The sequence below is a fragment of the Mirounga angustirostris genome, unplaced genomic scaffold, assembly GCF_029215605.1.
Source record: "Mirounga angustirostris isolate CCGP_5_RB_7025 unplaced genomic scaffold, mMirAng1.0.hap1 SCAF_9, whole genome shotgun sequence".
Taxonomy (NCBI): domain Eukaryota; kingdom Metazoa; phylum Chordata; class Mammalia; order Carnivora; family Phocidae; genus Mirounga; species Mirounga angustirostris.
Genome location: NW_026991717.1, coordinates 45,015,639 through 45,041,923, shown reverse-complemented (window position 1 = coordinate 45,041,923; position 26,285 = coordinate 45,015,639). Strand labels below are relative to the sequence as shown.

The 26,285-nt window shown below is 36.8% G+C and overlaps 1 protein-coding gene across 5 annotated transcripts in view; it reads right to left on the bottom strand.

Annotated features, from left to right (window-relative positions):
* Positions 1-6,914: 6,914 nt before the first annotated feature.
* The window catches only part of ICE2 (interactor of little elongation complex ELL subunit 2), a 67,496-nt gene continuing 48,125 nt past the window's right edge, over positions 6,915-26,285 (bottom strand). For 3 of the 5 annotated variants that reach the window (XM_064570369.1, XM_064570371.1, XM_064570372.1), the window contains 5 exons: positions 17,909-17,993; positions 16,516-16,566; positions 13,429-13,687; positions 7,830-9,742; positions 6,915-7,511 (listed from right to left, as the gene is read on the bottom strand). In XM_064570369.1, the coding sequence (XP_064426439.1) occupies positions 9,620-9,742; positions 13,429-13,687; positions 16,516-16,566; positions 17,909-17,993 (518 nt within the window). In that variant the 3' untranslated portion in view covers positions 6,915-7,511; positions 7,830-9,619. Of the gene's footprint in view, positions 7,512-7,829; positions 9,743-13,428; positions 13,688-16,515; positions 16,567-17,908; positions 17,994-26,285 lie in introns of those variants that run through there. The other 2 variants (XM_064570370.1, XM_045899945.3) reach the window with 2 other exon arrangements.

The window sequence follows — 26,285 nt, the reverse complement described above, 5'->3', positions numbered from 1 at the left end:
GGAGAGGCACCTGACCCAGTTTGCATGAGGGTCTGCAGCACTTACCACTCCATTTCTGACTTGTCTAACTCCAACAGATTTAATATCAGCAACTTCTATCTCATGGGCTTGACCACATTCTCACAAATGTGGCAGGCATTATTTGGAATTGCAAGAACAGAGGTGACAGATGGCCAAGTAAGATGGATCACTACGAGCTTTGGTTTGGATTGAAAAATAGCCTCCCCTGATCTCCCTGCTTTCAGACTTCCCTAGTTTCCATCTTCCCCCCCAATCCAGCCTACATATTATATATTGCCATAGTTTCCATTATGGAAGTTTAACCTTGTTGCCCATCTCTAGTGCCACCCCCCATTAAGAAGCTTCTCCTTATTCCCCACCTCAAGACAATGCCACAGTCTCTAAATCAATCACAGCTTTTTAGTGACAAGTTCTCCCCAGCACACTGTCTTAGATCCTTTGGGTCCCTTCACCATAGGCACACTGGTCATGTCTTAGCCACATGGATGACCTGCCCTTCCAACATGCTATGCATGTTTGCACCTCTGAACATTGACTATACTTTGTCCCTGAGCTTGAAATTTCCCTTCCAGTCTGGCAAACTCCTTTCAAGTTTTAGCTCAGATGACATTGCTCATTGATTTGATCTGACAATAATTCACATTTACACAGGGCCTTGCAGTTTAAAAAGAACTTCCATATCCATTATCTACTGGAAGGCCACTAAAGCCTATAGAATATAATGGCAAGGTATAAATATCTGGATTTCACAGATGAAAAGACAGAAGAGCAAAGAGGGGAGAGATACAGCCTTAGCAAATGGAGGAGCTGAGACTCTTAACTCCGTACTCCCCACTTCCCATCCCCTTCCCAACCTCATGCCTCTTCCATCAAACTCCAAATCTGGGCTGCCAACTTCTGAGACTCAACTTCTCATACTTCTCTCCAAGTTGTAGCAGACAGTCTTAACATTCTAAAGACTTCCCCAAATGCTGGATGTGAATTAACTCTAGCACAGGCTCCTGGGAGGCAGAAGGCTTGGCGGACAGCAAACTCAGCACTCCCTTATATGCAAAATAACATTTTGGCCTTAGGCACTTAGTAAGTTACATAGTCCTTGCTCCTTAAGAGTCAAAATTTTCAAGCACTAGAGTGTAGCATTAAAAAAAGCCAAACTGAATTAGGGACTGACCCACCACTTTATTAGCCTCCCAACATGCACAATATACAGAGATATTCAAGCCTCATGCACTGTGATTTCAGTTTCCCTCACTCTCTCCCTGAACTCAAACGAACTCATTGTGCAATTCTACGAGATTGCATTTTGGAATTGGACAGAGACCACTTCCAGCTGCCCATTGTGGCACTTGGGAAACTATAATCTGCATCACTTTTCATGGGACAGAGGGCAGACATTATACTTGCAAAATGTATTCCATTATTTATTTTTCACATTAGTAAAACTGCTGTTTGCATATTGTTAGGACCCATGACTAAATAGTTAAAAATAAAACACAAACTCTGTAAAATACATTCTATATCTTAGTCATCTAGAAATGTTAACTTTAAACAGACTGCAATCACTTGATTATTTATTCTGGACTCATTTCTCACTTTGGGTTGAAAACTTCAGGAGCAAATTTAAATATTATCTCATGGATAATAATGCAGTCAGTAAGACTGTCTCTGGGCACAATATCCTCTATTTATTTGGAGTCTCTCTAACAGGTTAAACCAAAAAACCCTACAGTTTATTTCTGGAGCCTAAGTTGGGTAGAGGTTTGTTGAAAGACCAACTTGAAAAACTGTGGATGACTTAGGTTTACTTGGCATTGGAGAACATTACCTGCAGATGATGAGACCTCAAAAGTTGTGTGAAAGAAAAGGCTTTTTCTTTTTTTTTTTTGGCCACATCAGGAAAAACAGGTTTGTCAAGTTTTGGCTGCCAGGTAGAATGTTTTCAAGAGGTTTTGAAATATGGTATCTTTAAAATTGTTTAATCTGAATTTGTATGTCCTCTGTTGTTCTAAAATGAAATAGAGTAACACTGGGTGAGTCAGACAGTAATATACCACCTAAGTAATGTGCTCTTCCTGGTGCATAGCAAGAAACACACATTGTTGATTTGTCTCATTACTGGTGATACTAACTTTAATCGCTTAGTTAAGATAGTTTCTGCCAGATTTCTTCTGGATTAAGTAAACAAGTTAGTATATTATACCTAATAATAACCATCTTCTGGGGAGATTCCTTAATAAGACTACATGAATATTCCTGGGCGCCTGCGTGGCTCAGTCGGTTAAGTGTCTGCCTTCAGCTCAGGTCATGACCCTGGGATGGAGTCCCTGCTCAGTGGGGAGTCTTCTCCCCCCTCTATCCCTCCCCCCTTCTCATGCTCTCTCTCTCTCTCAAATAAATTAAAAAAAAAAAAAAAGCCTATGTTAATATTCCTCTTTGCCATCAAATTTTCACCCACCATATTTAGCATCCTTTGAGGATTCTTAGCTAAGTAATTATCTCTATAATGATTGTAAGCTGGTTTTTCTAATTCCATCATTCCCTCTGGATTTATTGGTTGGCAATCTACTGTGGAATAGAGTATTTCCTTCTTCTCCATTTATTTATTCATTTATGCCAGCATGAGCATGTGGATTACTATTTTACTTAAAGCATTATAATATGTTACTATCATTCTTTCATGCTCAAATTTTCCCAGACCTAAGAACTCCTTTAAGCTAGTTCCTATGTTCTTTTAACATGCATCCATTACTGTTTGAGCACCTTCTTACTTTCTGGTGCAAGACAATGTTCCAGGTTCATCTTGTATTTTCCCAGCCCCAATCTTGGGATAGTATCTCCAAGGAACACTGATTTCTTTTAGTGAAGGATACAATTTAGAAACCAAGATCTGGGTGCTAGGTGTGTTCATTGCTATGTGAGTATTACTGCTTCTAGGCACTATCAGCAGAATTAGGAAATATGTATGCATATGTACACATAACACACAGCTGTATCTGTTTCTCCATCTCTCTCTCTATATATTAAGTGCCACAAATTCACTCTGATACTTCAATTCCAATCCAATACCATGGGGTTTATTCTTGCCTTCCTCTTTCCCATTATTCTCATAAAATGTATTTATTTGCTCAGTTAATCTAGTATGTAACCAAACTCCCTGTCCCTTGGCCCTAGTAAAGACGAAGTAGAAGAAAGAAAAGGCCAGTGTGGTCCAAGGCATGCCAGCCCCAATTTCCTGGTTTATCAGCCCAAAGGTAGGACCCAATCTTCCTGTCTACTTCTCTCCTCTAAGTTGTAGACCCACATTTTCAGTTTACAGATTCCATAGGACATTATCACCTTAATTGTACTGTTGACATTTGGTTGAAAATGTAAGTAGTTGTCTTTTTACGCCATCTATATTCTTCCTCTAATATTTTCACTTAAGTCAGTGGCAGCACTCGGGCTAAAAATTTCAGTTGTCTTGGAAACCTCTACTTCATAATTCCAACACACAAGCTACTTCATGTGCCATGACCTTTAGCTCTTCTTTGTATTCCCAAGACCTAGTGTCTATAACCTACTTGTGACTCTATGTTACATGAGGTAAACATTCATTTGGTGGACAGGATCAAATCTCATAGCTGCTAACTAAATAGCTTTCCAATTTACACCCTTCCATCCACCTGCTATTTGTAGAGTTACCCTCATACTTGTTACAAGATCATATTTGCTATTTTTGAAAATCAGCACTTTCCATAGGATTTTCCCTAATGCTATAATGCTCTGCCTCCTTTTTGTCCATATTAATATTTTACTTGCCTTTCAGAACAAGCTTAAAGGTCATTTTTACCATGAGTTTCTCTTATTTCCAAGCACCCCCTTTTCTTATTCCTATGCACTATTGTGCCACTTAAATTCTGCTCTGTATTATAGTTCATTGCACATATCCATCTCTCCAACTAGATTAGAGAATACCCTTAAGACAGAAACCAATACTATTTATTTTTACATCCCAATAAATTGGCATAATATACTATACACCCAGTAGATGCTCAAAAAAGCATTGTCAATTCATTTCCATGTTTTGCAGATCAGTTGGCAATGAATTTCATTGTTTCCACTTTACCTTCTCCTTAGTCCTTAATGTTTATAAATCTGATTTCTATACCAGCTACTTTAATGAAACTTCTATAGCTGATGATAAACCCAAGCAGATATAGCTTTATGAGCAAAAGCATGCAGGTAGGGCCTAGAATGGCTAATCTGTGTGTTGGTAAAACTTGGCTGAAGCAGATGTTGTATTAATGCAGTGCTCGGAAGAGAGGTAAAACCCATGGAATCAGTGTAGCATTGCCTTGTTACACTGACTCTTAAGATTAAGATGCACATACTCTCCTGTGCTGTACATTTTTGGGCAAGCCAAACCTAGGATAGGGACTACAGAAAAGATTTCCTCCTTTTCCCCTCCAAGAAATGCATATTCTCAAGAAAAGGGAAGGAGGAATTCAACCCACTAATCACAGACTCTTTAGGTTTCTTCACTTTCAAAACAGCAATTAATTCATACTGTGGCTTTTTCTCCCATTCCTTAGAGAATTAACCGGACTATACCATGCATGTACAGCAATAAAACACAACCCTTTTGTAGCTCCTTGCTTGATCACATTCTAACAGTAGTTCATATATTGGAAGCAAACATGTATGCCAAGGCAATAGTACATTATGCCTGTACTGTTTGTATCTTCCTTTTTGATGAGGCAATCTAAAATTCCCATCCTAGAAATAGACATCTGGGCCTCAACTCCTTCAGTAAGATCTACCTGGCAGATCAGACCCAATCCTCAGATAGATGCTTTGTGTGTCTGCCCCTACATACCTTGATAAGTCTAGACATTACCCAAGGGGAACATGGCAAGAGTGGAAGGATCAATGAAATACATCTTTATTCCTACATTCAAGGAGAAACTTAATAAATCTTGATATCAAATACTCTGATGGTTTGATTAAAAGGTACCACATACCTGTAACACATAACAAGCATCTTAATATGTGTATCAGAAACTTCAGATTTAGCATGTTCATAACAAAATATTCAAGTGTTTTCTCCCCTCTCCACCCTAAACCCATACTTTCTTGTAATATATCTAAAATGTTTACAGTGTCCAAAGCTAGAACCCAAGTAGAATGGAAAGGAACAGGTTAACTTCCTTTGCAATTGCAAAAGAAGATCCAAATAGTGAAACTATTTCCAAGTTTTGCTAATCAATTGGCAACGAAGAATTTCATTGTTTCCACCTCACCTTCTACTTACTCCTTAATGTTTATAAACCTGATTTCCATACTGGCCACTTAAATGAAACGTTTTAGTGAAGTTATATGGTTTTCTCTGGGGCTCCGTTCACGATCCTTCTCTCATTCTACTAATTTCTGCTATGTTACCTTATACATTTCTCTCAATCACCACAGACATACCAACAATTCCCAAATCTGTACTGATGAGATCAGTCTTCTCTTCTGAGTTCAAAATTCAAATTATCAACCATCTCTATTAGATTCAGCATATTGGTAATAAGACATTAAACAGTGTCCTTTCTTTTCTCTCCACCCTAAACCTAATTCTTCTTCTATATCCTTAAAATGTTCATGGCATTTGTGGTAGTTAAAAAATGTTCACAAATTCTTCCTTTATTCCTCCTTTCAAGAGGTGGAGCTTGAGTGTGCACTTACTAACTTATATCTAATGAGGAAAATATGGCAGAAGGGACAGTATTTGACTTCCAAGACAAAAAGACATTGTGGTTTCCTCTTTGCTCTTTCTCGAGTAGCTCACTTTGGGGTAAGCCAGCTGCTATGTCATGAGGATACTCAAGCAGACCCATGAAGAGGTACATGCAGTGAGGATAAGGCTTCCTGCCAACAATCAGTGAAAGACTGGCACCACCTTTTTGAAAGTAGATGCTCTAGCCGGTCAAACCTTGAGAGGAATGCAGCTCCAGCCAACAGGTTAACTGTAACTTTGTGAAAGACCCTGAGCCAGAGACACCTAGCTGAGCTGCATTTTCTGATGCAGAGAAACTCTAAGATAATAAATGTTGTTTTAACTAAATTTTGGGGTAATTTATTATGCAGCAATATATAACCAATATTGCATCCAAACCTAGAATCCAAGGAACAAATATGGTGAAAGGAAATGAACATTTTATTTTTTATTTTTTTTTTAAAGATTTTACTTATTTGAGACACAGAGAGAACAAGCAGGGGGTAGGGGCAGAGGGAGAGGGTGAAGCAGACTCCCTGCTGAGCCGGGAGCCTGATGCAGAGTTTGATCCCTGGACCCTTGGATCATGACCTGAGCCAAAGGCAGACCCTTAACTGACTGGGCCTCCCAGGCACCCAGGAAATGAACATTTTAACTTAACTCTTCCCACTCTATCCACACTCATCCTCCTACTTTCTCAATGAGTAACACCACTATTTACCCAGTATCCAAAATGAGAAATTGGGATTTCTCTGGAAGCCTTATTTAACTCTTCCTACCAACTGTTTCACTAAGTTATCATTTTTTTCTCCTGTTACTTGAGCCCATCCCTCTTACTTGAGCCCATCCCTCTTACTGCTTTAATTCCAGGCCTTTACCTTTTTTCAATTATTATAACACAGCTTTCCAACTTTTCTCCTTTCCTACAGTCTTTCCCAGCTCTATTTCATTCTCTAGATTAATGCTAACAAGAGCTTTTTCAAAAGCCTATCTGATCATGTTATTTTTTTTAATTTAAATTCACTACTGATTCCCACATTGCACAGGACAACATTCAAATGTCATAGCATGGCATGTCTGTCCCTGTCCTACAGCTTTTTCTCTCAAATCCAAGTTCAGAGCCTACAATCTGGCCAACTTTCACCTTTGCATATGCTTCTTTCTTTCTTTTTTTTTTTTTAAAGATTTTATTTATTTATATGAGAGACAGAGAGCAGGAGAGGGAGGAGGGTCAGAGGGAGGAGAAGCAGACTCCCCGGCGAGCAGGGAGCCTGATGCGGGACTCGATCCCGGGACTCCAGGATCATGACCTGAGCCGAAGGCAGAAGCTCAACCATCTGAGCCACCCAGGCGCCCTGCTTCTTTCTTTCTATGTTAAGACCTTTCATTCTTTCCTTATAATTCTTACACACTTTTTTTTTTAAGATTTTATTTATTTATTTGACAGAGAGAGAGAGAGAGAGAACAAGCAGGAGGAGCAACAGAGGGAGAGGGAGAAGCAGGCTCCCTATCTGAGCAGGGAGCCCGATGCAGGGCTCGATCCCAGAACCTGGGATCATGACCTGAGCCAAAGGCAAACGCTTAACCGACTGAGCCGCCCAGGCACCCCTCTTACACACTTTGAAAAGACTCACCTCAACCTTCAACTCACTTTCCTTAACTATCAGGTTCAGGTTATATGGCTTTCTTTTATTACTTTATCAGAGCACTTACCCATAGATCAGTATTGTGTCCTCCACTAGAATGTGAGCTCCTGGAAAAAATAAAATCTATCTTTGATATCTAGACATTCATTTAGTCATACATCCAACTTATATTTACTAAGCAATGCAAGACAGTAATACCAGGTTAGGTGTTTGTTACATAATTGTGAACAAAACAAATATGTTCCTGGCCTTTGCATAGCTTATAGTCTAATCAAGAAGAAAGTAAGTCAAATAAACAAATACTGCGATATGTGAAAAAAGAATATTATGTGAGTAACAATGCGGACCTACTTTAGACTGTGAGCCACACAAATGCAAACATTTATTGAACTAAATGTTTTCCAAGAGGTATGTATAAATTATACCTTCACCATAGGTGTAAGTGGACCAGGTTCATCACATCCTTGCCAACACTGACTCTGCTTAACACACGGTTGCCACAAACCTTCAATTTGTAAAAAATGTGGTATCTGCAAAGTGCAACAAAGCAAAGTGCAATAAAATGAGGTATGCCTGTACTAAAAATCAAGGGAAAAAACACAAACATGATCAAATACATGTTATAAAAGAGGCTTGATTAAGCACAAGTGAAAAACCAAGACTAGATTTATATATATTATCAGGAACATTGAAATATATGGCTAAGATAATTTCAAAATAATTACTTGCAAGACCACACATTTTACTAGGTAAAAAGTAATATTAAAAATCAAAAGCCAAGTCTTTCTGGTATTCAGAAGTCTGAAGAAATCATTGTCTAGCTTTTTAAAAAGAGCAAATTCCAAGGGAATCCCTGCCTCTCCCTTGGTTCACTGCCAAATGATTCACAACTAAAATATTTCTGGGATATGGGAATATGGGACAAAGTTAAAAAAAAAGATCATGTCCATTAAAAAAAAAAAAGCATTGTTTTAAAAAGGGAACGGAAGGCGGAGGAAATTATATATTAAAATATATAAAATAGTTTTAATAATTATTTATTAATTTAAAAATATAATGGAATAAATAATTGAAAACAAAACTTGGTAGTTGAAGATAAAAATACTCAACTGTTACTGATAATAGTTGAGAAGATTTCTTGGACTAGTTTCTTATATTAATATAAAACACATTAAAAAGTTCCAAAAACAAAGCAGATTACAAAACTTGTATTTTACAAATGATGCACATATTTCTGAAACTTTTAATGCACATTAAAGGACAAAGACACAAAAATTAAATAAGTCCATTCCTTCTTAAGTCCAAATTGGCTACAGTAACATCAGGTGATGATAAGCTTTCCAAATTCAGCTATGTGGTCCTAGGAAATTTAATCAGTATAGATGAGAAAAGATATTTTATTTTTTACCACGTTAACCTTGTCAGTTGAAATGATGAGCTTTTTCTGGAAAACACACTCATCTCTGCTTTCAGTAGCATTATTTGAACACTCAGCTGAAATTTGTGCCAAGAGATAGAGGGATCTATCACCAAACCTTTAACACCACAGAAGGTTTGTTTTTTTAAAAACAAACTGATGGTTGACCAACAAGAAATTGTTAACTTGTGACTTTTTCAGGAGAATGAACTTTTTTATTTTTAATTTTAAGTTTTGGCTTGTGCAATGGAATTTCATCAAGTTTTTAAAGATGTTAACTTTATTAACTTGCAACAATCATCGTTTTAAAATAGTATATAAAAACTGTCACAATGGGTCAGAAGCAAGGTTTACATTGGCTCAAAATTATCTCTGATAGTGGCAAGATTCAACTTTTTGAGCCAATCTCAACAGACTGGTGATATAATTCAAATTACTAACATTACATACAATGATAAATATTGCTCTTGAAAAAAGCAAATTATTTTCCTATTTAACAGTTTTTGGAAAAGGTCTACTATAAAAATATTTCTCTTCTCTATGTTTCCCTGCCATGATACTGTTAAAACATATCTGGATTCTCCTCAAACATCATGTTAAGAGTATAACATTCCATTTTAGCTGAAACATTCCTTCACATAGCCAATATATTTTTTCAAGGCACTCTAAGAACTCTCAAGGACACTACAAGAAAAATGTTCATCTTGTCCACTGATCTTCTAGGCATATTTCCCCTCAAACTTTTCTAAAGTGAACGTTGTTACAACTAGTTCTTCCTCATTTTCCATAGTAGAGTCCTTAAGTTATTTTTCTTTTATTTGGAGCTTCTCCTTCATTTTCAACTTGCTGAGCAGGCAGACTTTTCGTTTCCATGGAAACTGGATTCCTACGGCTGCGTGTAGGCATTCTTGTTCCACCAACCTAAGAGATGAAGCAAAGAATAGTTTAACATGTTTACAAAATATTTATATATGGTCAACTCTGCTCTGTATTATTTATAATATGTACTAATTACCTTGCAAATCGTCCTTTATATGTTTTTAATCTCCAGCTACCTGGCTGCTTCTAAACAAGCTTTAATCTGACACAGTTTAAGGTACTAAGCAATCAGGGAAGGAATAGGTCAGGGTAGATGGAGAGAAATGAAGGGGAAAACCACTCTGCGTTAAATCTGGAAGAGGCTGAAATGTTAAATTAGAAAATGATGGAAGGACAGGACTTATGAGCAATGTGTTTGCAATAATATAGCTGAAGGGCAGAAGAAAGGAAGAAATGAAAAATACGAAGGGAGAGAAAGGAAATACAAGAAACAGGTCGGAGGTGGTAAAGAGGGAGAAAAAAATTACAAAATGGAGAAAGGGACAAAGACTAAGAAAGACAAGTCTACAGAGAAAAAGGGGGAATAATAAATGTTGAAAAACAGGAAGGCAAAAGAGAAAATAACCCAAGTAAAAAGGAAAAGTTGAGGGACTAAGAGAAGATTCTTGCAAGAAAGAAAGAGAAAGGGGAAGAAAAAACTGGAAGGAGGCTACAGAGGAAAAAAAGGAAGAAGGGAAGTGGGAGGAAGAAAGTTTGTCGGGGTGCTGGTTCTACCTTAATATCAACTCCTCCTCAGCACAAGTAGCTGCCCACCCTCACTTTCTAGCCCACACACTCTACAGAAATGAGAAGGCGTATTCTTAGGATACAATCCCTTGCTAACTATAGTCCTGCTGAAGATGAGATCTGGAAATTCTGTCATCTCCTTGGCCACTGAGAGAGCATAGTTTTTAAAAGGGGTAATGGAGAAAGTCAGCCCTTGGAGAGAAGGGCCAAAGCTGTCCAGCCTAAAACGATTTGCCCAGAACCTGTCCATTTCTGCCTCTATTTCCCCTGGCCACCTTGCAACCTTTGTTTCTTCACATCTTGTCCAGTGAATTACAGATCTGGTGATGATGGGTGATATATTGTTACTCCAAACACACTCATATTTCCTAATATATCAGACATATTAGCATTGCTCCAAGGGGTTACTGGCTCACTAAGAATGAATCAGACTCCAACTTCCCTAATCTAATATGTTATCTCTTCAGGGGCATTTTTTGGTGTACGATCAGGTGACCAGAAAGGAAAAATTCCAGTTGGGATTTGAGTGTGCCAGTGTGTTTGTCTGAATCTGATGAACTTTTCTAACACACCAATTAGAAAAGAGCTGTGATTTTTAAATTATCTATACTACTGCCCACTCAGGTGGTATTTACTATAAGACTACACTAACCACCCTGATCGTATCTACTATATTGCTGAGGAAAGCATTTTGAAACTTCCACTGTAAGATTCTGTGTGTGTGTGTGTGTATGTGTAAAATGAATGTTTATTACAGAAGTTGTAGAAGGAGAAAGGGATGGGCACAGAGCCTTTGCAAAAGGACTGGAAGTGGAAGAAGTCAGGGGTAGCATAGGAAGCAAATGGGATTCTCCTATTCATCTCTTCTATATGCAGCAGGAGGTAGACAGACTCTACTGGGGTATGTCTCAGGGTTAGTACCCAAGGTACTACACAAAGATGAAAACTGAGTTCAAGTGGACAGGGACTAAAGGATTGTATCAGAGGCAGAAACATTTGTTATATGAGATTTTACACCATGAAATATGTGGGTGATTTTTGTTTCATAAAGGGTCTTACTTCCCCAGGTTTACTGAAACTTCAGTCTTTTCCTATTGCTGCTAAGGCTAGAAACCCTATCTGGCCTGGCTAGGAGGAAGTAAGGGAGGAAGGTTGGGTAATTCTCATCAAACATAGGGCTAGATTGTAGGGAGATGTGTAAGAGATCACCAAAAACTTACAAGGGCTTAAAAACATACCAAACCAAGCATTAATTATCTACCTGTTTACTCTACCTAACAGCTGGGTTTTAGATAGTATCATTAAGGATTTGTCCCTGAAACTGAATGCGTGAAGTGTCTTAAAAAATACAAATCAGCAACTGCTTAGTGGCATACATGTAATTGTTTAATTTTGAATTTATGTGGCCAAACCCTGAACATATGGAATTGTATCCAAGTATTAAACCAAAAAGGAATAAATCATCCCCAGAATTATGTCACAGTAATAGACCATAATCAGAATTTTTTTTTTTAAGATTTTTATTTATTTGACAGAGAAAGAGAGAAAGCACAAGCAGGGGGAGCAGCAGGTAGAGGGAGAAGCATGCTCCCAGCTAAGCAGGGAGACTGATGCAGGACTCGATCCCAGGACCCTGGGATCATGACCTGGGCCGAAGGCAGACACTTAACCAACTGAGCCACCCAGGCGCCCCACAGAATTTCTAAATTAAAAAGAAATCAGTATCCTAGAAAGAACATAAATCTTTCAAAAGAAGTTTTCAATTATTATATTTAAGAGAGTGAAGAAGATTTTGCCTTAATATAAGTTATAAAAATCACTATTCAAATGAAATTTAAACTGGAAATAACCAATCAGAACTGCAGATAAGATATTAACAACTTCATCATCCACTCTTCCATTTGTAGCAACTAGTTAACTACATTTATATATTCTCATGGCCAAGTTAGCTAAGAATGTGCAAGGAGTTCTCATTTCTAAAAAGATCCTTCCAAACAGTAACATTAGGGTAAAGAAGTGAAAAACATAACTTCATTCACTGTAAACTATTTTTAAAAGTCCTCAATATTTGCATTCCAGCTATTTCTAAAAGGACTTGAAAACATTTACGGATTAATATAACACAGAAAGAAAAAAAGAACTGAACATATCCACAGGATACACAATTGATAGATGTTCTGGGACACACATAGAGAAGATTATGGAAGAAAGACAGTAATTTTTGACTCCAAGATTTTTGGCAGCACAGAAGGAAAATACACTCAGTTTTTATTTCCTGAACACTCAGAATCATTTGTCTAGAACAAAACTTTTCCTACAGCTAAACCCAAAGTGGAATATTATACATGATATAAAGAATGAGTGACATGGTGAAGAGTATCTCTAGCCATGGCCTTACAGAAGTTTCAGGCAGGGAAAAACCATTCAATTGGTATTTCTGGGAAGGAGTCTATAAAGAGAGTAATTTTAATTGTAACTCAATAAATACTGAGTTATATAATACTTAGCATACAATTTAGTCCTTAATAGTTTATTGCACATTTTATAAGGTACTGCATTCACTAATTACTAACACTTACTTTTTAATTTTTCTATATCCTACTTATCAATTTTTAATTGTATCATAATTTTATCGTAAGTATTCTTCTGCAAATTGCCTCAAATATTTAATGAAATGAAATAGTACACATAAATAAGAATCACAAAAAAACTGCTTTTTACAAGAACACAGGGATTTAACTATGTGGATGCATTACTCATGCTCCCACTGGGCAAGCTAATACAATTTTCTTTAGTTGACTTATAAACATTACAAAAACAGAAACTTCCACTGACAACGACTGGACTCAGTAAAGCATACAACTTTATCTATCCTTCTTATGATATAGTTTTTAGATGATGTTGTGATTAATGTGGACATGAAGTTGAAATATTGTATTGTCAATGACACAGATGAATAATAAACAACCTAATGCAACATTTAATTGCAAAAAAGATCTTACCTTTTGTTGTGGTGTGGGGCCTAGTGATTTAGGTGGGAAAGTACAAGGTATTCTTCCATGATGGATATGATATGGTAATAACAGACTGGGATCTAAAGGGACCCAGGGAACTGAGAGACTAGAAGGCACACCAGGAAGGCCGCAATGTGTTTTATGCAAATTGTAGGCTGTCCTAGTAACTTTTCCATCAGAGGTCTTGTAGATCAGGAGTGAAGAATCTTCTGCTGCATGAGACAACAAGTAGGAACCCTCCTGCAAGCTAAATCATACAAGGAAATTTCAACTCACTGGCTCAGTGTCAACTTCAACAGCATGAAAACAATTACGGGAATGGAATACCACCTCTAAAAATTTTTAATGACCAAATAAGATTTAAGAAGTCTTATTTTTAACAATTTTCATGATTTTTAGGCAACTAATTTTAATTGTTATTCCAAAGTTCAGGATACATAATTACTTTCTTTTTACTGTTACCTCAGTCAATTTCTAAGTATTCAATAATTTAATGGGAAACAAACTGTTTGCCTAATTCTCTAATCCATGTACAACATATACTGAAAAGCATTTCATGAGTGTACATACATAGTATTCCTATACAGACCATTTTAATTCATTCAACAAACATAGCTCTTGCTTTGTATCCAGTAATATAAAGATTAAGAGATATAAAAGGGAATGTGGCACATTCACTACACTTAGCTTAAAATAAAGTGGAAGAAAAAAATGGAACAATCACAATACAATATGAGGTGCTATGAGAATAATAACAATAGCAGCTGATAGGTATTGAATGTTTATCATGAGCTAACTACTGTTATACTGCTTATATCCATTTTATTATTAAATCCTCCACAACAAATCTTCAAGCCATATTAATAATTCACCCCATATTACAGATAAGCAATTTGCCCGAAGTTCTGAGTGCAGGGCTTAGATATAAACCCAGGTAGTTCAATCCACAGGCCATACCCTTAATCATGATCCTCTACAATAATCACTTCTGTCAAACATCAAATCTACATTTTCTTTTTCTCCATATAAAGTTTTAAGGAATTCAGTGTATCAACATAAAGAGCTAAAAGGACAGGATTAATATTTTGTGCTTTATTAGGATTTTATATTCCTCTAGCTCAAAGGTGTTAAGGAGAACCTCAGTTCTTTCCCATATCATTTAAAATAAGGACTAATCATACTTTAGTTATATTCATCTGCCTATAAAACTGATAAGTTACATTTCCATTAATTTTTTTAAGCAGAAAAGTAATAGGTGCTGACAAAGGAGGTTCAGAGAATTATTCTTATCCTCTGGAAAACTTTTTTTTTGGAACAATGACTTTCATATTTTCATATAAGGAAATGAGTAATAATTGATTTGGTAGTAGGAATAAATAACATTTCAAAGATTGAGCTTTTATTGATGAAAATCATATATTTTAACTACCCTCACTAAAAATGAAGAAAGCTCTGGTTTACAGAGAATTTATGGAGAAGGCAAAACTTCAAGGAAGAGTATTTTAGAAGTGCCATACAGTGCAATGTACATGGATGGATACTACCCATTGGTGGGCAGAATAATGACCTTCCAAAGATGCCTAGATCCTAAACCCTAGAACCTATAGATATGTTACAGTACATGGCAAAGGGGAATTAAGATGGAGTTCCTAACCTGCTGATTTTAAAATGGTAAGATTTTCCTGGATTATCTTAGTGGGCCCACTATAATCATAAGAGTCCTTCAATGTAGAAGAGGGAAGCAGGGGTGAGATATAACTATGAAAGGAGTCAGAACAATGTGATGTGAGGACTCAACTTGCCTTTGAAACTTTGAAAAAGGAAGAGGGCCACAAGCCAAGGAATAAAGGTAGCCTCTAGAATTTTACAGAAGTCAAGGAAAGAGACCATACCCAAAGCCTACAGAAAAAAAAATTCAGGCCCGCTGACACATTGATTTCAACCCAGAAGACCTGTTACACTTACAGAATTGAAAGATGATAAATCTGTGTTGTTTTAAAACACCAATTTTGTGGTAATTTGCTATAGTTGCAGTAGAAAATGAACACACAAACTAAGATATTGATAATAAGATCTCAAAAAGCATTTGACAAATTTCATGTATAAGTACTGTGCTTCACTTGAAGAACACAATATCCAAAATAGAATTTCTGCCACAGAATCACAGAACTGAAAAGTACTTAGGAAATCACTGAACTCAACACCATCATTTTATAAATAATAAACTAACATATAGTTGCATATTAAGTAGGAGAGTTAGAACTTTGAAATTTTTCACTTTTATTTCAGACTCAAATTGTTTTTTAGTTTATCTTTTGGTAAGGGCATAACAGAAGGAGTATAAAAGTTCACATAATAAAACAGTCTGATAAATTATCAGGTGGAGAATCCATATTCTAAGATTTCTCATGGACTTAATATTTTTTAAGACTAGCTCTATGTTGCTTCCTTATCCTGAAAATGTAAACAATATAGCTATGCTAGGTTCCATAATGGCCCCCAGGATATCCACATCCTAATCTCCAGAACTTTTGAATGTTACCTTTAATGGCTTTCCAAGTGTGATTAAGGTACAATGTGATAAAGGAAGCAGAAATTTGAGTGATACAGTTTGAAGATGGAGAGAGGCCACAAGTCAAGGGATACAGGTTAGCCACTAAAAGGTGAAAATCAAGACAAGGAAATGACTGCTCCCTTAGAGTCCCCCAAAACAATCAGCCCTGCTGACACAAAATCATTTAGTCCAGTGAAAATGATTTTGGATTTCTGACCTCCAAAACTGTAAAAGAGTAAGTATGTGCTGTTTTAAGCCAATACGTTTGTGGTAATTTGTTACAGTGGCAATTGGAAACCAATACAACAAAGCATTAGAGAAAAATGTTTAATTGCAAGCAAGCCAGTTACTATCATATTGTCTTATTTATATTTTCACAATTTCAACCTTGACAAAATAGAATAAATCTTGCATTTCTAGGTTACATTCTATGATCCCTAATAGCATATATTCAAATTTTCTATGAATTTTCACCCAAGAAAATCACATATATCAATGCAAAATGTCCAAAAAACACTTACCTACTCAATTTCTTTAGAATGTGTTGGAGAATGTTAAATAAACTTGAAATCCTATTAAAAAGAAGAAATTCTTGTAAAATTAAATGACAAAAAAGGTATTCTTAACAATTACAGCTCCTGCGAAAGAGAAATACCCTAAGGAAAAAAACAAAACAAAACAATACCAACATAATAACAGAAAACAAAGAATACCAAAATCATTTGATTAAATTCTAATGTTTACTTAATTTTTACCATTTCCTGATTTCTCTTCAAAATCATAAAGTACTTGGCCTGTGTGAATCAGAGCAGTTGTAAAGAGATTACTATTTTATATTCAAATTAAAAACTTTTAAAAATGTTCAAGAAGTCTTTAGCAGAACTAATCTGCAAAAGAGTTTGCTGTTTAGAGATGGTGGTGAATTAGCTTCCAAAGAATCTGAGAGGTATTTTAAATGTGTGATACCAGAGAAGCCACTGACTGGCGGCAGAATAGTTAAAGGGAAATGAAATATATTTCTTTAGTACCTATTCTAGCCCGAAATTCATTCCCCCTACGATTTATTTAAAAATGGGTTTCATTGGGAAAGGTGGGGCAGGCAGTGAGTAATGTACAGAAAAGCTTTTTTATTCATGTAAAGAAAAAGTTACTCTTCAAAGGAGGCAGTCCTTATAAATAGAAGTGGACATTTCTAAGAACAAGCAGAGAATTCAAGATTGAACCTGAAACCCTTCGAAAATTGTGTCAAGCCCCAAAGCCAGAACTATGCAACCAGTGTAAGTCAGGACAATTTCTCATCCTAATGGTGAATCAAACATATTAATTACCAAGGTTGCCACTCTAGCTCAGCTGTGTGCTCTGGAGCAAGTCACTCTAAGTCCCAGTTTCCCCACACATAAAATAGGGATAATACTCCCACCAGTCCTTTCTAGAAAGCTATGAGATATAAATTAGATATTTGTAAGTTATTTTCCTTTGCATTTAGGTATTTGGAGTCCTGAGCACAATAAACTCATTTCAGTATGATGTACAGTAATATGTGACACAGGGGAAACTTTTAGAAGTTAGGATGTCTAAAATCCTTAGAGTTGAGTCTATATGACTGCCCTGTTCTTTCCCATCCCTGAAAAGGAGTGCTCCCATGCACCTCCCAGACGGTGGGCTCCTACTTGTGCTCTAGCCTCCTTTGTCTGAAGTAGAAAGACTGGTGCCACTGGTATTTGATTTAACTTGAAAATGGACATGATCAATAGAGATGGATCACAAACTGGGTTAGGGGAAGCCTCAATGTATAAAAGGATTAAAAGTCTTGAAAATAAAGGACTTAAACTTAACCAGTATTTAGAAATAAACAACTATTAGTGATTACATTAACACGTTTTAAAAATCCCACCACAAAGTAAACTTTCTTACTTGAGTGCTGAAAGTTTTTCTTTTAATTCTTCTGAGCTAATTTCTTCTAACAGAAAAAGTTTTGAAGTAAATGCATCGATATGCCCTAAAATAAAATATCAAACTTAAAAACAATTGCAGTATTAAAAAAAAAGTTATCCAGTCTTCTTAAAGATGTTTTTACAAAACTGTAACAACTGTAAAGGAACTATACATTCTAAAAAGAGGAGAATTATACATTTTATTAAGTTTATTAAGTAAAGCTGTATTTTATTTATTTTTCTAAAAGATTTGTATTTCAGAGAGAGAGAAAACAAGTGGGGGAAAGGGCAGAGGGAGAGGGAGAGAGAGAATTTCAAGCAGACTTTGTGCTGAGTGTAGACCCTGACACAGGGCTCAATCTCATGACCCTGAGATCATGACCTGAGCTGAAACCAAGAATTGGATGCTCAACTGACTGAGCCACCCAGGCGCCCCAAAACTGTATTTTAAAACGACACAAAAGTATTAGTTCTAAAATATCTGCTGAATACAGGAAAGTTTACACATGTGTACACCAAAAAATAATCTCTAAGACCCAAATTTAAGAATAACAACTGTTAAAATATTCGTGTTTCTGTTTCCTATCTCCTGAAGGAGATTCCCTGCTGAGAGCGGAGCCTGACACAGGGCTCAATCCCAGGACCCCGAGATCATGACCTGAGCTGAAATCAAGAGTTGGCTGCTTAACCAACTGAGCCACCCAGGCAACCCCACACCTGGTTCTTAAGATAAAATTCGATTATAAAAATCCAGTTTAATTATTTATAATAACCAAGATACGGAAACAACCTTAAGTGTCCAACAACGGATGAATGGGTAAAGAAGATGTAGTGTATATATACAATAGAATATTACTCAGCCATGAGAAAGAAGGAAATTCTGCTATTTATAACAACAAAGACATACTTAAGGGCATTATGCTAAGTAAAATAAGACAGAGAAAGAAAATACTACATGGTATCACTTATATGTGGAATCTAAAAATAAAAGTCAAACAAAGGCTGGGGGAGGAAGGAATAGAGAGAGGTGGTAAAAGGGTACAAACTTTCAGCCATATAGAGTCTGAGAATCTAATGTATAATATGGTGACTACAGATGATAATACTACATTGTATGATTGAAATTTGCTAAGGGAGTAGAACTTAAATATTCTCATCAAAAAAAAAAAGGAAAAATATAAATATGTGGGGATGGAGGTATTAACTAACTGGATGGGAGGAATCATTTCACAATGCATATGTATATCAATTCATCATGATGTACACTTTAAATATCTGACAATTTGATTTGTCAAATTATACCACAATAAAGCTCAAAAAAAAAAAAAAATCCGGCTTCTAATTAAAGCACACAAGATTCATCACGGTTAAAAAAAAATAGTCTGCTTAAAGTCTTACTTTCTTACAAACATGACATAATTCCAGAATTCCAAGAAACAAAGTAGCAAATGGTGTCACTTTCATTTTAAAAAGTAATGTGTATGTTCTACAACAACATAGTTTAAGACAGGACACTTAGGCCTTGAAATGTACCAAGAAGAATGATATAAAAGACAGCCCTAAGTTAAATGTTATATAATCAAGTCAATACAAAAACCAGAGTTAAAAACATCAGTTAGTATGACAAGAGTGTAACACTCATCAATGCTGAAAATATCATTTTTTACTTTTATTTTTGAACTTGTAGTACTTAGTTATCAAAACACATTACCTGGGAAGCTGATGTCAATCACTGAGACAACAAAAAATGCACATAATATCTAATTTTCATATAAAGCCCCCTTTCATTTGCTTTCAGCTCATAAAAAGAATTAGAAACATTTTTACCAGATGCTTTTCTTTAAAACAACGAATCTATTTTTTCCACGCCTACTTATTATTTCCTATGCCAAGTTTTAGTTTCACCTCTACATTTCTAACACTCATTATACAGTGACATTTCTAATAACAAAGACACATTTTAATGCTTTAGTAACTGTAGAAAGGGAATATTAAATACAATAAAACATATTTAGATACTTACTAAATATGCCTTTGAGATTAACAAGTCTTTGCTTTTTAAAGAAATCTCAATAAAAAATATGTATTACAGTATATGTCAAATATGGTCAGCCAAAAATAACTCTGCACAGAACGCCATACTAAGTGCCAGGAGGCCTACTTCTTCAAGGAGTTAACAATTCTCTCAATATTGGCACATTTTCTCCTGGGGGCCTCAAATGACTCATATGTGTGGTTGAAATATTTATCTCCCAGGCCCTTGGGGCAGCTGAGCAAGGCTTGGGATGGAAAGTTTCCTGGCCACTCCACTTCAGCCATGAGAAATCTCTTTTGTATATCACAGCGCTATCCAAGTATTTTTTGCGTGTCAAGGTTGGGAAGCACTGCTTTACAGAGTACAAATAAAGCCTTTATATAATACAATTAAAGGCTTTATATACATGCATCCAATCATACATACACACATATATATACATACATACGAACAGGCAGTCCTTGCTTTGCATGCAGTATGGGATGATAAAAATGATACAAGCTGAAACCACGCAAGCTATTTTAATGATGTAAAAAATGATAATTGTTCCATAACCTTTAAAACTTTTTGTCAAGAGGTGCCTGGGTGGCTCTGTCAGTTAAATGTCCAACTCTTGATTTCAGCTCAGGTCGTGATCTCATGGGTCATGATCAAGCTCCACATCAGGGTCTGCACTCAGTGGGGATCTGATTGAGATTATCTCTCTCCCCTTCCCTTTGCTACTCTCCCCACTTGTGCATGTGTGTGTGTACTCTCTCTCTCAAATAAATAAATAAATCTTAAATTTTGTTGTTGTTGTTGGGACACCTGGGAGGCGCAATTGGTCAAGACTCCAACTCTTAGTTTCAGCTCAGGTCCTGATCTCAGGGCTGTGAGATCAAGCCCCCTGTTGGGCTCCGCACTCAGTGAGGAGTCTGCTTAAGACTCTCTCTCCTCTGCCACCCACCCCCATGCTCTCTCTCTAAAATAAATAAATAAATCTTAAATTTTTTTTTGTCACATTATGAATTCTCCCTCAATTATAAATATATAGGGAAATGAAAAAAAAAAGCAAAACTAATATTTATTTAGTATACTGTAATTTAAAACATTAAAAACACTGAAGGTATTTTATTTTTTTATAAAAAAAACTTAGCAGGAGCAGTTTGAACACTGCTTGTCAAACCTTCTTCTGGAACAACTTATGATAGGAAGCATCTTTTCTATGCCGTGGATTGTCATACTCCTTTCTAAGTTAGGATCAGCTTCCAACATTGTATCCTTTGTGTTTTATTATGTTTTTTTTAAGATCTTATTTATTTGACAGAGAGAGCGAGCACAGGCAGGGGGAACAGCAGAAGGAGAGGAAGAAGCAGGCTCCACTGCTCAGCCCCAATGTGGGGTTCGATGCCAGCACCCCGAGACCATGACCTGAACCGAAGGCAGATGCTTCACCGACTGAGCCACCCAGGAGCCCCTCCTTTGTGCTTTAAATGTCAGGAAATATCTCCTTCATGTAAAATCTTATACGGGTATCACTTTTTCATTCTTTATGTCACAACTACTTTCCTCATTTATGTCCCTAAATTTGCCTTCACTAAATTCCTGTGGCGGCATATCTAGAGTCTCTTGAACATCAGCAGTGTCAACATTCCCACTATCAGCTGTTTCTCCTGTAACTCCAGTTATGTTCACTTCGAATTTCACTTCCTGCAGTATCACTTTTTATTTCTTTGCTGTGCTTTAATCATTGTTGGCCAACTCTTTGATTATCCACTTTTATAAAATTACATGAGTTTATCACTGGGAGACAAGGATGGAACACAAATACACACTTTGTTTTTTGTGTATGAACTCAGTAACAGGTGCACAGTGACCACTGACAGAGTTTGGAAAATGGGACATGACTGGTCATTGGTCATGATGTGCATCTGTTATTTATGTAGTGATATGTGGACTGAAGAGTAAGCGGTGAAGTAGTCAATACACTGTAGTAACTGCAACTGGTTTATCTCAGAACTGTGCAAAAGCAAGGCCTGCCTTATGTCAACTATATAGAACTGATATATATTAAAGGATTAGGAGGTAGATACAGAAGTTGTGATAAGATTACTTTGGGAATTTTCTTTTAAGATTTTATTTATTTATTTGACAGAAGAGAGAGTGAGCGCACAAGTAGGGGAAGCGGCAGGCAGAGGGAGAGGGAGAAGCAGACTCCCCGCTGAGCGGGGAGCCCAATGCAGGGCTCGATCCCAGGACCCTGGGAATAGGACCTGAGCCGAAGTAAGCAGCTTAATGACTGAGCCACCTTTGGGAATTTTCTTTAAGGAGTATCTTTCAATGTTTTTATGGGACCTGAAGATAAAAAGAGTACTACAACTGAGGGGAAGAGAACATATTCATAGTAAAGTGAAGCAGACAAACATTAACAACAACAACAAAAGTATATTTATTCTACCTGAAAAAGAGACTATGAGCTACAGAAGTGGTTCTCAAGATGCAGGCCCCAGACTAGCAGCATCAGCAGCACCTGAGAACATGCTAGAAATGCTAAGTCTTGGGTCCCAATCTAGACCTACTGAATCAGACACAGTAGGGTCAGGGCCAGCAATTTCTACTCTAACAAGACCTACAAGTGATTCTGATGAGCCACCATGTTTGAGAATTACTGAACTCATTTCCTACAAACCAATGTGCTCTTCAGTTAAAGAAAGTAATTGAGATCTTATATCACTTTATCTTGTAAGACATGTTTTATCTGAATCACGCAATCATGCAAATAAACTCTATCCTCACTGATCTAATGTACGGACCCCCAAATTTGATTTTTGAGGAGAAATTATCTTAAATTTCCTTGAACTCTTGAGATCATAGTCTGGACAGGGAAAAATGACAACAAAATGATTAAGATAAATGGAGGAGTGGCTAGCATTGGTTGAGAGGAAAGCTCAGGCCACAGCTGAGGAAGGACTATGGTGCACAAGTGCATGAGAGAGAGAACATAAGTGCTTGGAAAGTTTGTGGTCAAGACTTTTGGAATCCAGTTTCTAAACAGTAAAGTCATTTGTTTTAATTTACATTAATACTGTCACACACAAAATGCTTTACTTTTGTTACATCTGACACCTCCCCGCCCCTCCCTCAATTCTTCCCTAGCCCTTTTTAGTTTTATGGCAAAGTTATTGACACTAAAAAACTATGGGGCGCCTCAGTCGTTAAGCGTCTGCCTTCGGCTCAGGTCATGATCCCGGGGTCCTGGGATCGAGCCCTGCATCGGGCTCCCTGCTCGGTGGGAGGCCTGCTTCTCCCTCTTCTACTCCCCCTGCTTGTGTTCCCTCTCTCGCTGTGTCTCTCTCTGTCAAATAAATAAAAAATCTTTTAAAAAAACAAACAAAAAAAACCTATGACTCAATTCTGGTCCTGCCAACTGATAAACTCTGTATCTATGAATAAGTTACTTAATTATTCTGAACTTTATTTTCCTCTATTGCTTATAGCAGTGGTCTACACACATTAAAAACTGTTCGTTAATAGCACTTAGACCAAAATTTTTTTGAAGAATGTAAATAATACACAATGTATAGTTAACTATGGTTTTGAGAAATCTTGGTTTAAAACTGTGTGATACGGGGAGCCTGAGTGGCTCAGTCGTTAAGCGTCTGCCTTCGGCTCAGGTCATGATCCCAGGGTCCTAGGATCGAGTCCCACATCGGGCTCCCTGCTCCGTGGGAAGCCTGCTTCTCCCTCTCCCACTCCCCCTGTTTGTGTTCCCTCTATTGCTGTCTCTGTCCGTCAAATAAACAAAATTTAAAAAAAAAATCTTAAAAAAAACCTGTGTGATACATCTATTTGAAGGATGGATTCAAAGTTCAATTCATTTTCTACAGGTTTTAGTGGCTGCCAAAAAGATACAATGATACAAAGATCCACATGCAATAAATGCCTTATTGCTGGGCTTACTAGAATGACAGTAATAGTTTTTAACACCATATACCAATAACACAAAGGTTTTTCCTCTAAATTCTACTAGTAAAAGGCCATCTTCCCTGATGTTAACCAGTTTTTCTTACAAATGTTTTTAAAAAAAAATTTTTTTTTTTTTAAGATTTTTATTTATTTGACAGAGAGACACAGTGAGAGAGGGAACACAAGCAGGGGGAGTGGGAGAGGGAGAAGCAGGCTTCCACAGAGGAGGGACCCCGATGTGGGGCTCAATCCCAGGACCCCGGGATCACGACCTGAGCCGAAGGCAGACGCTTAACGACTGAGCCACCCAGGTGCCCCTTTTCTTACAAATGTTAAGACAGGAGCTACATTCCTATCCTTGAGGCTCTCTGGAAGATTTTAAGAGATTTTTTTTTTTTCTTAATCTGATTCCAAGTTTTTAAAGTATACAGATGTACAGTTTTTTGTTTGTTTTTGTTTAAAATAGTGGCATCTTTCATTTTTGGCAACAAAATCATACTTAGCAGACCCAAGGATGCTGTATGGCACAACTCTGGGGGTGACCATTCATATGGAAGGGATTAAGCACACTGTCTCCCTAGAGGTGTGCTATGTGGAGATGCTGAAGATTCTTTCAGTATTATATGTGACAGGACTGTATGACAACATAAAGAGAGGGTACCACTTACCAATCCATATACTTAATATGAGTAATGTTTGTTATTTGGAGAAAAAATAAGTTATATTATTCTCTTCCTACATCCCAGTGGTTTATCTTATGCACATCCTGAGACAGTAAAAAGAATATATAAAGTATGTATGTATGTGTGTGTATATATATAGAGAGAGAGTATATAAATTCAATGGTTTGGTTTCCACCATTTCTATTCTCCTTGACTTTTACTGTTCCTTCAACCAGTTATCAAAGGAAACCTAACTTATTCTAAACATAATTGAGTATCTCCATGTGTCAAATACTGTTCTAGGACCTTGGGATATTGATAGTAAACAAGAAACACAAAGACAGGCAATAGATATCATAAGTAATTAAAGTATATAATTTGTTAGTGGCAACCAGGAAAAGGGATTGGATATATAGCTGTGTGGGTTAAGGGTAAAGAAGCCAACAACTAAAAGAAGAAAGAAACCCAGAGATGTGAGCCTGGCCCTTGGGGTTGCTTTTCTCTGGAAAAAGCAACAAAAGGCTAAGAAATGGACCAGGGCTTTCAACAGTCTGTCAGGATCAGAGAAACAAAAACTGGATTTCAGGATCTATCAATAAATTGAATACCTAAGCTCTGAGTTGGGACCTTGTGTAACAAGGGGTTCCCTGGGTTTGATGATTCTCTAAAAGAGCTCATAGGATTCAGCATACAGTTGTACTCATGGATAAGACTTATTACAGCAAAAGGATACAAAGCAAAAAGATAAATAAAAATAAAGAGTAAAAGGAAAAGGTGTATGGAGTGAAGTCCATAGGAAACCAGGTGAAATCTCTGGGTCTTTCCCGAGTTTCTGTCTGGGATGATAAAAAAGTTCTTGAAGCAGATAGTGGTGATGGCTTCATAACTCTGTGAATCTACTTAGTATCACTGAATTGTATTAAAAATGTATGCCGAATTGTACACTAAAATGGTTAAAATGGTAAATTCTATGTTATTCTAAAATATGTATATTTTACCACAATTAAAAAAAAAAAGTCCCTTCCCACTGAAGTCGCATAAGATGCACTTAATTCTTCTAGCAACAGTTTTTTTGTATACTGGAAAAGTTCATTAGAGACTCAGCACTCAAGGTTTTTATTGGAGGCTCATCATGTAGGTGCCTTCTGCCTAGCTCATACCAAAGACCCTCAAAAGGAAAGCAGATGTTTAGAATAAGCCACACTGTTTGTACAGTGTAGGTACTATGAGCCATCCTTATCAGCTAAAGAAAGTCTTATATCAGTACAGGGAAGTTTACTAGCCAAGTTCCCAGATACCAGCTAAGGGCCAGCCTTACAAACAGGTCTTTTCAATGATTGGCAGTGTCAGTCCGGCTACATCAACTCTTATCTGCAGAGACCCTGAATAGCAACACACTAGCATTAAGTGGGAAACGGACTGATCTTTCTAGGGTTCAAAGTCAAGCTTCAAGTTATCTAAATCCCTGTAACAGAATCAAGGTGAATCAAAAGTAATCTTGTCTAGAGTAAGATGACATTTTAACTTTCTCATTATCTCCATAATTTTTCATATACAATAGCTGGCCCTTAATAAAGAACATTCTGGCATACAATGACACAACATGTTAAAAAAAAAAAACATGTTATGAGATGAACTGAGTCCCCTGCAAAAGATATATTGAAGCCTTAACCCACAGTACCTCAGAACATGACCTTCCTTGGAAACAGGATCAT